The sequence below is a fragment of the Alligator mississippiensis genome, chromosome 4 (assembly GCF_030867095.1).
Source record: "Alligator mississippiensis isolate rAllMis1 chromosome 4, rAllMis1, whole genome shotgun sequence".
In the NCBI taxonomy this organism is placed as follows: domain Eukaryota; kingdom Metazoa; phylum Chordata; order Crocodylia; family Alligatoridae; genus Alligator; species Alligator mississippiensis.
Window position 1 is genome coordinate 43,472,865 of NC_081827.1, and position 14,310 is coordinate 43,487,174.

General features: G+C 40.7%; 1 protein-coding gene across 1 annotated transcript in view; it reads right to left on the reverse strand.

The window, feature by feature from the left end:
• Positions 1-1,367: 1,367 nt before the first annotated feature.
• Positions 1,368-14,310, reverse strand: part of LOC102573888 (ADP-ribosylation factor-like protein 8B) — a 30,745-nt gene continuing 17,802 nt past the window's right edge. Inside the window, exons 3-7 of the mRNA XM_059725922.1 lie at positions 10,019-10,092; positions 8,684-8,777; positions 6,247-6,314; positions 3,861-3,931; positions 1,368-1,754 (exon numbers count right to left, since the gene is read on the reverse strand). Of these exons, the coding sequence (XP_059581905.1) occupies positions 1,705-1,754; positions 3,861-3,931; positions 6,247-6,314; positions 8,684-8,777; positions 10,019-10,092 (357 nt within the window). The 3' untranslated portion in view covers positions 1,368-1,704. The remainder of the gene's footprint in view (positions 1,755-3,860; positions 3,932-6,246; positions 6,315-8,683; positions 8,778-10,018; positions 10,093-14,310) is intronic.

Consider the following 14,310-nt stretch of genomic DNA (forward strand, 5'->3'; position numbering starts at 1 on the left):
CAGATTGTTCCAGGGCTGGGGCAGGGGTGGGCTCCCTTAAGTGCCTTGGCCTGCTGGCTTTGCAAGGGTTGTTCAGCAGGCCAGCAGTGGTGGTAGTCCCCCCATCCCCCAGCGGGCTTAGTTTAAAGCCCGAGGAAGCAGGTCAGCCAGTCTGGCTGAGAAAAGCCTCCTCCGCAGTGGAGACAGGTAGAGGCCATCTCTTCCCAGCAGCTCGCTGCTTCTCTCACCAAAGAGCAGGCTGTGGTCACGGAAGCCAAAGCCTTCCTAATGACACCAGCGCTGCAGTCTTTGGTTAACTACCTGGATCCTCCTCTCCCTCCTCAGCCCATACCCCGAGACTGGGAGGATTGAAGAAAACACCACCTGTACCCCCAGACCCTTTAGCCCCACTTGCAAATCTCTGTAGCGCCTCATGACCCGGCTGGGAGCACTCCAAGCCGTGTTACTGGTGCCACGATTACATGATCCATAATAAATGGTGTGGAAAAAGAAAATAGGGATTTGCCATTTCTCACAATACCAGAACTAAGGGATTCAGAAGGAAATTATTAGGAAGCAGGTTTAAACTAACAAAAGGAAATTATTTTTCACACAACATGCAATTAATCTATAGAAATTTTTGTCACAAGATGTTCTAGAAGCTGACAGTTTAACCAATTTAAGATTCTTGTATGATGGGTCTATAAGCAGGTATTAACTATTATAGTTATGGGTGCAAGCTCCAAATTAGGACTAAGTCTCTTAAGTGCTGGAAGTTGAAGGAAAATAAGGACAGGGGACAGATGAGTCTTGATAGACTCTTTTCATCCATTCTGTATCACTGTGGTCTTACTCAGCATGGCAACTCTCATGCTTTAAAGATGGACTATAACCCCAGGTATCCCATAAGTGCGCTAGCCAGAAGGATAATATGAACATAATGGATATCAGCACCATAACTGGCCAATTTTTTGTGACTATGGATGCTGCATGTTGTACTCACCTTAATGTTGCTGCTGTTCGGTAGGCTTCTAGAACACCTAATAGTTTGGGAGGCTCTGGGATTGGACCTGGATGTGAACCTCCCTAGCACCCAACTATCACAATGAAGTTTAGGCAGAAGTTAGTCACCTAGGGGCTCAAACTGGATATCTTCTGAATATCTTCAAGATCTATAGATGACTAGGCAATCATCCAGTCCAAAACAGAAGTACCAAATGTATACATGGCACCTAATATATTTTGTGGCTACTGTTCATTGCACTGCTATTGCAGTTGGGCCTTGCTTAAATTTTACCTAAATCCTACATAGGTGTTAGCAGAACTAGCCCTGACTCTAAAAATATTGTGCCAATATTTGTATCATTTCTGCAGAAACTTCAGTCACATCAGTTTCAACCGAGCAGTTTATTCAGCTTCAAATTAAAAAAAGTGTTACTAAATATTTGACAATTCACATGCATAAACTCAAAACATTTCAGCTCAGAAAAAGTACCAATTTTTTTCAGTCCCATATTAAGGCGTGTAGGAATCTCACAGACAGACAAAATCTGGATTTATTTTTAAAGGCCCTAATTCACTGAAGTTTTTTTTTTTGTTTTGTTAATGAATCTGGTCAAGGTGAGTCCTGGTAGTATGCAGTTTTGCTTTTATCCTTTCAGTAGTGTATAGCAGCTGAGGATCAGCATGATTTCGAAAGAAAAGTATTTTCAGGAAAAGCTTTCTTCAAAACTGTCTTGATTTGGAGTGCTGAATAAGCCATTGTAATGTTATGTCTGCAAGAATAAAAAAAACAGACAATTTTTGAACATTATTAAGGCATAAGAGATTGTTAGTAGATCACTGTAATAAAAAGCTCAACATGTAGTAGTGTCTAGTCATTTAGAAATGAAATTTACTTCAGGCCTGGATTTTTATTTTGTTCTGTTTTAATTACATGGATTTAGTGCTCATGAAAAGTGATAACTGACAACCTGGAAACTGAAGTCCTTTAAGTCACAGAGCAGATACAGTTGTAAAAAGCTAAGATTTAAAATGAATATAAAAAGAGAACTGTAAAGTCCAGACAGGGATTAAATAAGTGCGACTAGAAATCACAACTGAGGCAGGAATCCATGATCAATGTTGAAGAGCTGATCATTAAACAACAAGAAAACCGGCCTGGTACGGCAAACAGACTGAAAGCTATATTTGGAGCAATCAAGAAAGCTAATATTGTTACTATTCATTACTACTGAGCAGTATTATCACCACACATTTACTGTCCAGCAATGCTACTGTGCAGTAGCAAAAGCAAAAGCAAGTACCAACTGCACAGTCTACCACTCATGTAGATGCGGCTACTACATAGCGATACCTGAGCTAGCGCCAAGCAAGAGAGCTGGGGTACTAGTAGCAGTCCAAGTAAAGCACCTGGACTGCTACTACAGCTCGATGGTTTACAGCACTCAAGCTAGCATACTTAGAGTTAGCTTGGGTATCCCTACACTGCTCTAAACTGTACAAAACCAGCCTACAGACAACAAGTCAACAGGTGAGAAAGGTTATGGTTAGTGGAGAATGACAGAAAAAGACAACAGGATATAACACCTAGGAAGAGAGCTGGTGGAGACTGACCGACTGACAAGGGTATATGTAAACAAGGGCAGGAGCCTAGGGATTTAAATTCAGTAAGGATATGACAATGAGATGGCTTCATTCTTTAAAGGTCATTAATAATATGGATAGAAATACAAAGGGATTTTGGACTGTAGTTAATCAAGGCAGAATCAAATACTCAGATTCTAAATAGAAATGCTACTAGCTAACACCACAGAGGAAGTCAGTTATGCCTTGTCTTCACTTTCAAAATGGAACAAGCCACCTCTCAATTCAGTGCACACTGAGGCCTAAATCCTATTTCACCTCTAAGGCACTTAAGCCACTTTTAGGTTCCTAGGGCCCCCTCTACACACCCAAGTAAAAGCGCAATGGGACCTAATGTACAATATACATAACTGCACCTCCTGCCATGACACACGTGCATGCCAGGAGGCACGAGTGTGAGATCACATATTAGATCCCACTGCACCTTATTGCTAGTGCATGAGGAGCTTGATCCTGGGATGCCTCTGAACTAGCAAGAAGCAAGCTCTCTCAGCTGGGTGTAGCCTCAGCCTAGGGGACCCCAGCTACAGGGGCACCCTGTGCTCCTCCTGTGGCTGGGAGATTGCTGCTGGTGTGATTCCCCCACACCAGGATGCAAGAAACCCCTGGGGTAGGGAGACTGCTGTAGTAGTGATCTCCCTACCCCAGGGGTTTCACACACCCCTAAGGCTGGGAGATTGTAGCAGCTGCATCTCCCAGTCATAGGGGTGTCTGGGGTGCCTCCATGGCTTGAAGCTCCTCTGCAATTTTTAGACTCTATGGGGTACTTCTGGGACCCAAAGTCTGCAGCTGGTGAAGCTGAGAGTCTCTGGCAGTTGCCAGACTGCCAGCCACAACTAAGCATGGTGCACCTCTGTGGCTGGGAGCGCACAGCAGACGGGGGTCCCAGCTGCAGGATACACCCTGCTACACATGCGAATTAAAGCTTGATATCAACCAGCTATAACATTAGTATACGTTTTCAAAATCTATCTTTATAGCTGGTTGGAGATTTTTATGGTGTCATAGCTACTTTGCACTTGTAGCTGGTCTCAAGGTAATTGCACAATTAACCAGTTAACTGCAGAATACCTTTAACAGGTAGAGGGGGCCTAAATGCAATTTGATTCTGTCCTCCTCAAGCCACTGTCGCCTTCTGTTGGCACCTAAAGGAATTGGATGCTCAATCCTCATTAAAATTTTTGAAAATCTCAACATGTCACATACAGAAGGCATTGTAAAAATTGTGTGCTTACCTATGTTATCCTTCTCTTTACAGGAAATAGAATAGCAGCAGATCTCTCGGTCTTGAATGGCTGAAAGGTTTCTATAGAAAGAAAATTCCATTAAGTAGTTTTATTATTTCACAAAACCTGACCGAAGCATTTTCCACATAATCCATGTCATTACATGCTTGCTATTTTGTATTCAGAGGGCCAAATTCTAACCTCTGATACGCAACTTCAGAAATTTACTATTGCTCCCTGTAAGTGAATTTTTTTAAGTGCTAGAGATTTAAAAGGCTGTAAAGTCATTACATCAAAACTCAGATTTCTGATTAAGCCAGTGTAATAGGGCAAATTAGAAAAAATAGGCATCCAAATGATATTGTTATTAGCAACTGGGAGATGAGACCCTCTCTTTAAAATGTCTCTTTTCATTTTCTTGTATCAGAAAAAATGCTTTTATGAATTGTAACATTTTAAAACTAAATTTAAAGAAGCACAATATTAATCCCAGAGAGGTTCCCCACATCATGCTAAGTTTACTCTATTGAGAATTAAAGTGGCTGAAATAAGATTCTAATATATCTGTTAATACAACTGTGTGTGGTGAGGAAGACTCTACATCTCATATGGCCTCCACTACCACTGTTTCTGAGCATTTCACAAGTTCTGATGTTGTCATTTTGTGAAACAGAGAAGTTATATTTTCCTCATTTTACATAGGAGGATCTAAAGCAGGGGTGGGCAAAATGTTGGATCCAGCTGGTGGCTGGAATCCATTTCCCAGTAGTTCCTGCCCACGTCATTGCAGCTGGTTTCCATGGAGACCCCAGGAGCAGCAGGGCCATAACAGCACAGGGCCAGGGTTTCCATGGAGACGAGCCCCAGCAGCACTGGCAGGGCGCACGGCTGGGCAGGGAGCTGCTCCGGTGCCAGGGCTGGGATCCTGCAGTGGTGACAGCATGGTCCGGAGCTGGGGCAGAGCTGTGATCCGTTGCCTGCACACGCCTCCCTGGGGTGTGTGGCCAGTGAATCACAGCTCTGCCCTGGCTTCAACCACTCTGTCACAACCACAACATCCCGGCCCCAGAGCAGCTCCCTGACCTGTTAGAGCTGCTGGATCCGGTCTCCATGGAAACCCTGGTCCCATGCTATCACAGCCCTGCCGCTCCTGGGGTCTCCATGGAAACTGGCTACAGTGACGTGGGCAAGGGGTGCTTGCCAGACTTTGCCGGCCCTGGCAGAAGTTAATTTAAAATCTGCAATGGGATCTGAAGAATTTTATCCTGGATCCCAAGTGTCCAAATCTTGCCATGCCAGAGGTTTGCGATCTGGCATGGTGGAACATGCAATTTTTGGGATCTGGGATGATTCCTGAGATCCCATTACATGCCCAGTCCTTTCAAGTCAATGTGCTCCCCCGTGCTGGCAATTCTGAGGCAAGTTTAAAGCTGCGCCATGCAGCCCAGCACTGGGCTGCATAGTGCAGCTTTTGGTGTCCATGTGCAAAGAGCTGCTGACCTCCCCCCACACTGGTTAGCTTAAAGCTGTACTATCAACATAAGGCTGCGTAGCACAGCTTTAATGTGCCACAGATTCAAATTAAAGCACAATATAGACCACCTACAGGTGTTCCACATTAACTCCCCCCACTTCCTACCTGGCATTTGCAGAGCCCTGTGTCAGGTAGCACCAGGCAAGACTACACTGTACATAGCTTTCAACTTGCTGGTGCAGCTGGAACCCAGGATTGCGATCCCAAGCTCTACATGTTCTGACATGTTGAAAGGGAGTGACTGGATCTGCTACCCAGTCCCCCAAATTGCCCATTCTCCCATGCACGTGTGCTACATCCCAATGTTTGAAGTGATGTGGTGTGATGCACAGAAATATATTAGGCAAAATTACTACTGGATTCTTTTGTACAAAAGGAGATTTCTATTACCAAATGTATTAATTGAAGCAATTTCGGTAATCCAGAAATACATACTTTGGTTGCATGCCAAAAATAATTGAGTTGCTTAAAATTTACAGACAGTAGTTTCAAATTATTCTATTTTAATGCCAGTCAAGCATAAAACTGCCACTACAATACACTCTGGATAGTGCAAGTGAGAACATTATTCTTTACAATAGTTACATCCTCACTGATGGGAGAATAGGATATCTGAAACAATTTATATGACTAAAACAATAATAAAGAAAAATCTGACACTGCTTTGTTGAACTATTAAACAAGATTGCTGTGTTAGATGTCAGTACAGTCAAAAGTGGAGAATCTGAGACACGAAATGAAATCTGGTCACAGCTAGTTACTGCCCTGAACTGAATTATTTGAAAAACAAAAATTATTTTTATTTTTTTGGAAAACTGATTTTCAGAGCACACCAATTTTTTAGATAGGCCAGCTACTTACAATTTCTCAATTAGCTGCTTTTCATCCAGTGCACCTGGAAGATCTCTTTTATTTCCAAGGACTAACACCTAAGAGAAATAATGCATTTTCAAGACACATAAACTTTGTCACTTACTTTTAAGAACCTACAATCAAAGGGTTCACTCCCTTACCTTTTACACCTAATTATTTAAGACATGGTAAGCTACATTTGCAAAAATAACTTTTAATTTAGAGCACAAGACTGGAGACACCATAAAGTATCTCACAGTGCTGAAGTCCCACCTGCTATTTTAAAGTGTTTCAAAATAAGCACTCTAAAAAGGGAGCACCCAAATAGCAGCCTGTGGTTCGTTTTTCCCCTCTCTCCTTATCCCACATAGAAAGAGCAGCAACAAATGAAGCAGAGCATAGAGAGTAGGGAGCAGAAAGCACAGCAGCAGATTGGGTGAGAATAGAGGGTAAGGAACAGATAACAGAGCAGATCTAGAAGGGGAAGGAGGCTAAAGTGACACTCTGGGAGAATGTGGGGTTACGTGTACTACGTCTGCCAAAAATGATGGCTCCCATTAGTGTAAAGAATACCCAGTGTATGTTATAACTTAACATTAGATAACTGTATTCTATAGTTTTTACAAAATAGTCAGAGATGGACACCGTCTTTGAAATTATGGTTGCACTATTGCTTTTAATGTGCATCTCAGTTTTGAGTTAAAGTCAAGATTACTTTACAGCCACCATGGATCTTTAACATATTAAAATTCATTAGTAATCTTTGTCAACTTAATAAAGCTACCTTCAAATCTATAATGCCAAGAATAAGTATAATAAATAAAGAGAACAAAACTAGTTAATTTCTATAAAATAATAGCTAAAAAAGAAAACCACATAACTGCAACTTGAAAACGACCATGATGATTTGGCTGGGTCAAGTGAATTCTAAAATACACAAAATTAAGCTGACTTCAAGTATACACTGCTAACAACTTAACTACCTAATGAGAATGAGGGGAGGAGACAGAAAAGGTAAATAGGAGAGGCAAAACAGTATGTGAAAAACTCCTAGCTTTTTGTCTGTGCATCTTGACTAGACCTGCCACCACTCTCCTAATTGGTGCCTATTGGCACAATAATATGCTGCGAGCCTTTGAAGTTAAGGTCAGTGATCTCCTGAATTCTTATTGCGTCAGGAGGTAGAAAGATCAGAATACTCAGGTCTGACGCATATTACTTTCAATAATGATTAGTCACCTGTCTATCCCTCCCAGCTGGCTCTTCTTTTGATAGCCCTTTCATATGTCACTGACCTTACTTAGCTGAAAGTACGTGCCTAAAGAAAACACCCAGGAGCCAGGCAATACTTGTAGGGGCCGGGCCAATAGTTGTGATGGCTCTGGCCATCCATTCTCCTTCCTGTAACTTGGCTGTGGGATAGGCCTGTGCCTTCATTTGCCGAGTACCAAGACTGAAGGATGATATAAAGCTGAAAATAACCTATGCTAAAAGTGCTCATTACTTTTATTAAAACAACATTTCATTCCACCTCCCTAATGACTAAAGGGTATTTCTGCAGTTCACGCTGTTCTTTACCAAACTCAAGTTCCTGTAGGAGAACAGATTTACTTTTGCATTTTTTTCAGGTTTTTATATTCTGATTTGGCGGAATGCACCCAAATCTCCTGTAACCTGTAGAAGCAAAGAACTACTTGACATTCAAAGCCTGCCAATTCCTCCAAAGATGCATCTTATCCATATTAAGATTTTGTCACTAACATCTGGGTCACTAGGTCAAGGGTTCCCAACACTAGTTTTTACTCAAAGTTAGCACTGAGACTACAATTTCAGCAACTTTGGTTAAATTTTAGTAAATTTCATGCCAGAAGCACAATATGTAAAAAATCTTACTAGCCATGGTTGATGCAGGCTTAAAGCAGCTAAACTATAACTTGACTTGAGTGAATTTCCTTACTGGGCAGCACTGCTTCATGGAAATTGTAGCTGAAGGACTATTTCCCAATTCTTTCCATTAGGCCAGCATCCCTGACGGAACTACATTTCCCATGATCCTAATCACCTGCCTCTCTCACTGAGTGACAGGATCATCATGATAGTCACACAGGTTCTTCAAATTCGCAGTTTCTTTGGCTTACTTTATAAGACTAGGCTCAGTTATCACCATCTGGTAATGCCTTACATGAAATTAATTTGGTTCAAATCTAACTCGACCCTTACACTGGAAAACATATAAATGTGATACAGATATTACAGGATAAGTTGCACACCCCTGTATAAAACTATCGCAACAATTTTCATAACAAGTATGTTGAGCACTGCAAGGCTGGTATTTTCAAAAGAGCCTGAAGGAGTCAGACACTTAATTCTCACTGAAATTTACTGTGTGTAGGCTATACATAGGTCAACATTAACATGAGATCAATACAAAAATGCAGTCACTTACCGGGATTCCATGCAATTGTGGCTTGTCTATTAAGTTGTGCAGTTCATTTTTTGAAGCTTCCACTTTTTCTAAGTCTGCTGCATCCACCATGTAACTAAATGTGAAATCATTACTTATAATTTTCCTACTGCACACAGAAAGCTGTATTTTAAAAATATTTTAAATGCATCAGATATGTTGCTCTTTCACTGATCATTTTATTTTATAATATCCTTGGAGAGTAAAAATCATGTAATTAAGAATATGTAACCCCCCTGACAAAAAACCCCCCCAAAAACAAAAAACCAAAACAACCCAGCAGAAACAGACATCAGCTGGAAACCTTCTGGAAAATGTAACTGATCTCTTACAAGGGATGCTGGACATGTAAAATATTCCATGTGTGTGCCAGATGTTATTACTGAATCACTTGCCAGACCTAAACAAATTAATGGAGAGTTTTTAATACTCTTCTCAGCTGGCAGAAGTGCAGTATTATTCTCTATTACCATAAAGCAGGGGTGGGCAAAATGTGGCCTGTAGGCTGGATGCCGCCAGGCCATTCTATCCGGCCCATGGGGGCCCTAAAAAATTTAGAAAATTAATATTTATCTGTCCCTGGCTGCCTGTCATGTGGCCCTTGATGGCTTGCCAAAACTCAGTAAGCAGCCCTCTGCCCAAAAAAAGTGCCTGCCCCTGCCATAAAGTAATGCCACCTACTAAACAATAATAGGCAAATGGATACATGTCATGACACTCTTGGAAAAATATGTATGTGATAGTGGGGTTCTCCAAGAATATTTGAAGAGTAAGGAATAACCCTGTAAGTTAGGGGACCAAATGAATAATTAAGCAGGCTTTCTCAATCCAGGTCTTGATTCAAAATCTACTTAAAGACCATAGATTTTAAAGAGCTCTGGATCAAAGCCCCAGTTTCTATAATTATGTATGATTCTAATACTTTAATATCATTTTCAATGAACAATGACAGAAAAAATCCTCATTTCTCCCCCCCCCCCCCCAAATTTGGCAACAGTATATGAACAAGAATCACTACGTTAAGCAAAACGGTCTCAAACTTTACCCAAATGATGTTCATGTTAGTGTCTAAAATCATACTTCTATGGAGTTCTACTTCCTAAACCAGAGAATTCCCTGTGTTTATCAGCTTCTGAAAAGGACTACTCCACATTTTAAGTTTCCTCTTTATATTAAACTTAACACCTTACCATGCCAGGATGCTATCATATATATGGAGGAGACAAATTATGGAGATGAGTGGCCTGAAAGTTAAATGAATCAATATTAAAAGACTATATTTAATCATATCTTTAAGAGATACACAAGCAAGCTTACACAACTGCATTGACTCCTCTGCAATAGCGTTCCCACATGCTTCGAAACCTTGGTTGTCCTCCAATGTCCCAAACCTGGAAACCAGAAATATAAGCACCCCTCATTACTCTGTGTACCTGGATAATAAGGACAGAGATTTCTCACTTAAATTTAAACTTTACTATCAGGACATAGCACCATAGTCATATTAAGAAGTTACAACATTCTCAATAGTAGGGTTCAATAGCCTTCAGATTTGCTCACTGGAGAACTGTTTAACATGAAGGTCTAGATCATCAACACCAGAAAGAAAATGGGTTGACTGCAAAATTTAAGTAGCAATCTCAGTGATAAGATCTGAACTTAAAACCAAAAAGGGAAAAAAAAGTTGAATGTGTGTGTCTTCTACTTCATAAATTAATAGTTTAAAACAATCACTTTGCCTTGCTCACTCATATTCAAAAACTTAATCACTCATTTCATCAAAACTGCTACTTAACATGTTTACAGGTCTGGGATATTAGATAAACATCCAAAATGTCCCCTTAGACTATGTTTAGACTCCTATTTTGTATCAATAGTAAGTATTAAGTAGCCCAAGACACATAAGCTGTCCTTCCACGTTTGTATTACTTTGCTTCAGCTGCTTGCCAAACACGGAAGACAAAAAGTGGGCAGACTGATTCTTAGAAGGACTCTGCTTAAGGGTACTGCCCTTCTAGGAATCATTCAACCTAGTACTTGTTCCTCCTCCTGTGCTTGGCTTTGATTGCTGGCAGTAAAAACAGCTTACCGTACAGACAGAAGCCAGGTGCTGGTAGGTTGCTTGTGTTTGTGATGTTCAGATGAGTTCTGAACACAAAGCAGAGAGGCGTTGGCTATGGGGAAGCTTAACTTGGACCATGATGCTCATGGCTGCATCCACACGTGCATGAATGTTTGGTTCCTTGGGGCAACTACCAGTGGTGCACTTTGTGCCACCGCTAGTTGTTCCCAGGGAACACTTGTGCCACACGCCCTCTGGCATGCGGCAGGTTACCCCAGGTGGGGTAGGGGAGGCTGGGACCAGCACTGTGCTGGCCCCAGCAGCCTTACCTGGGGGTCTTCAAGGGCTACAGCAGCAGCGATTCTGCCATGTGGAGCCTGGCCAGCAGCTAGAAAGTGGCTCCAGCCAGCCAGGCTCCAATTCTGATCAGAGTACATTGCCCCCAGGTGCAATGTTTTTTTTTGCCTGGGGATTCCCCCCACCCTGTTTTGCTCCTTTGCAGCACAGAGAACATCTGAATGTGTGGTATGTAGTGCCACAGATGTGTCTGCAGTGTTATGTGCTGCATGGCCATGCTTGTCTGGACATGGTCCATGACAGCTTCCAGATGCTGACTGGATTGCTTCCAGGGGGCAACTAAGAGGTTTTTAATATACATAGCTCCAGGTTTTGACTACAGACTGTCTGGGGTGACTAAATGACAGTGTAGACACGCTTTGTTAAGCTAGGCACCTCCAATTAAGTCTCCACCTTTCTTAAAACTTAGCTGCTTAGCCCCAAGAGGGAGATTCAGAGAAACAGAGATAGGTACCTTGGCTCCCTGTACAGCGAATGTGGAGAGACAGGTGCCTCCAAAGCTAAGTCAGGGAGACTGAACTCAGTATGAGGTGTGTCTAAACAAAGATACGGGCATAGGTGCCTATAGAAGCAGGACTTGTGATGTGAAGTGATGCTGACCACCTTTTAATAGTTACTATTTTGATAGTCTAGTAGTTAAAGCACTCACCCAAACCTTGGGAGACCTGGCTCATGGGCCTTCAGCCTGCAGAACTTGCATCTCCCACTTCCTAGGAAAGTACTCTAAATCACCAAACAAGATACTAGTCTAGCTGAGGACATTTTACACATGACCCCCATTAAAACTGGACTAACAAGCAGCTGAAAATACAAGAGTTTTGAAGGTAAAGGAGGACAAGCAAGAGAGCATGAATCTGTAATCTACTGGAGGGCAGTAAAGTACTAGAACAGGTTACCCAGACAGGTGGTGGAGTCTCCATCCTTGGAGGTTTTTAAGACCCAGCTGGACAAAGCTTTGGCTGGGATAAAATAGCTGGGGATGGTCCTGCTTTGAGCAGAGAGTTGGACTAAATGAGCTCCTGTGGTCCCTTTTCTATGATTCTATGAGCACTCAGCCAGGACAAAGAAGTACTCTGTTTACACCCTCCCCGCCCCGAACAGTTTATGCATTTACATTAAGAACCATTAGACAAAAATAAAAAATAAACCTGAATGGTAAATGTTCCTCAATGGTGTGGTATCATATAAAATAGAGCTGGTGGCACCATCAAGAGCACTTTTGAGTTAGTCAGCATGGCTGCTGTTAAACAATGTTGATGGCATGCATTAAGCACAGTGATCTCTCTTAGCTGAACTGCAATGGAACTTAGGCAAAAATAAGTACTCAAACTAGAGTATTTCTCTGCATGAAGAGAAGCCTAGGCACATAGGGATTTTGAGATCTAAAATGTGGGTACTAAATAAATGTAAACATGTAAGAGCTATTTTGGATCACTTAATGCACCTTAAGTGCCTAAATTCTATCTAGGTCCCATTTAGATGCCTATGGGACCAATCTAAAGCAGGCTTTTAGTTTTCTGCATTCCAGTAATTTATTCTGGTTTGGTTAATGTACTGGTGAGTTATATCCATGTGGAATTTAGCCCTAATGTTTATTAAGTCATTTTGAGCCAAAACTGCGCTGAGATTGAAGTATCACTATAAGGATTTAAATAACGTGGTCACATATGAGGAGCTCAGAGACGCAAGAAAACAAACATTATATTACAAGTGAAATACCTATTAAAATACTGATAAGTACTGAAAAATCAACCAAAGAAATGCATTTGTTCTCTAGTAGTTAGTTTTTATTTTAGGCAGAATATGGTATCAATGTAAGAAGAGCTATATCAAAAGTAGCAGGTGTATTCATTGTAGCTCAAAATGCATTTGGAAATAAAATATGATATCAAAAGAGTATGCCTTTCCTTAAAAGATGTTTCATATTTATTTTTTCCCAAATCCATTCATATTTAAGGTGCCACAGTGATAAGTATACACATAAAGGAGTACAACTTAATACATCCTTCAGATTAAGTCTTTTCCAACTAACAGAGACTGCTTTTTATACCATCGTTCATAGATCATGTTCATCTATTCATTTCTCATTTTCAACACATTGATTTCATATTTGAGAAAGGCAGATTTCCCAATTCACCAATAAAATCATTCCCCAATTGTTATCCTACTGCTCTTTCTAACATAATATAGTCCCCCCTATAAGACTGAAAATTTTACACATTAAATACAGTAATTTATACCAATTATTATTCCCTCTGACATTTGAGGGAAATGCTTCAGAAAATCTTAAAAAAATAAACTATTTATTTATAAAGCATGACAAGGGATGGGTACACAGTTCAATATTATGTAGATAACAAACTTCACGCCAGAGCTAATGATCACAGTAAGTCATGAAGACCTTGAAAATATCCCTTACCATCTGGTACACATCTGTTTGGGGGCAGGGGGAAGCTATTTTCCCAACAGGCTTAGAATAAAAGAAAGGAGGAGAGGGAAACTAGTGCTAAAAGTAGATGTTATAAAACTAGGCACAGCAATTAGTTCTTTTTGAAAACTGGAACAGGCTACAGGATGGTTTTCTAGTGCTACAGGCCGTGCCTTTTCTATGATACAATAGGTTTCAGCTATGGGATATTTCTTCAGCTAAACCCTGGATGAGTATTATGTTAATTAGCAGAAAGAGTCATTCTGAAATGGTGACAAGATAGGTCATCTCCAAGTGAGGATGACTGTTTTCTCAATAAACCTGATAACTAACCATTAAGAAAAGACATACAAGATGCAAAATAGAACAAACATATTTGATGGGATCTGGAAACCATTTAATCTAGAGTCTGAGGCACTGAAGTCATCTGCAGAAGTGAAAAAAATGAGTTAAAACTGATAAATTAGAAAAAAAATGAATGCTGTCTGAACTGCTTTCTGTATCTTTTTGCCAAATTAAAATAATATGTAAAAAGTGTTAATACTTATAGCATCTTTCCTATGCTTTTATAAAACCTACCACTGAGCTAGGTCTTTTATGAGGTCTCTTACATACATCCTACAATCAAAACAATGAAACTGCTAGGTAAATAAGTATATAACATGCCCCTGGGAGGGGAACAACATGGGATTTGGAATAATATTCTAGTCTGTATCTTACATGCTTGGTACATCATTTATTTTTGTGCACAGTATTTACTGT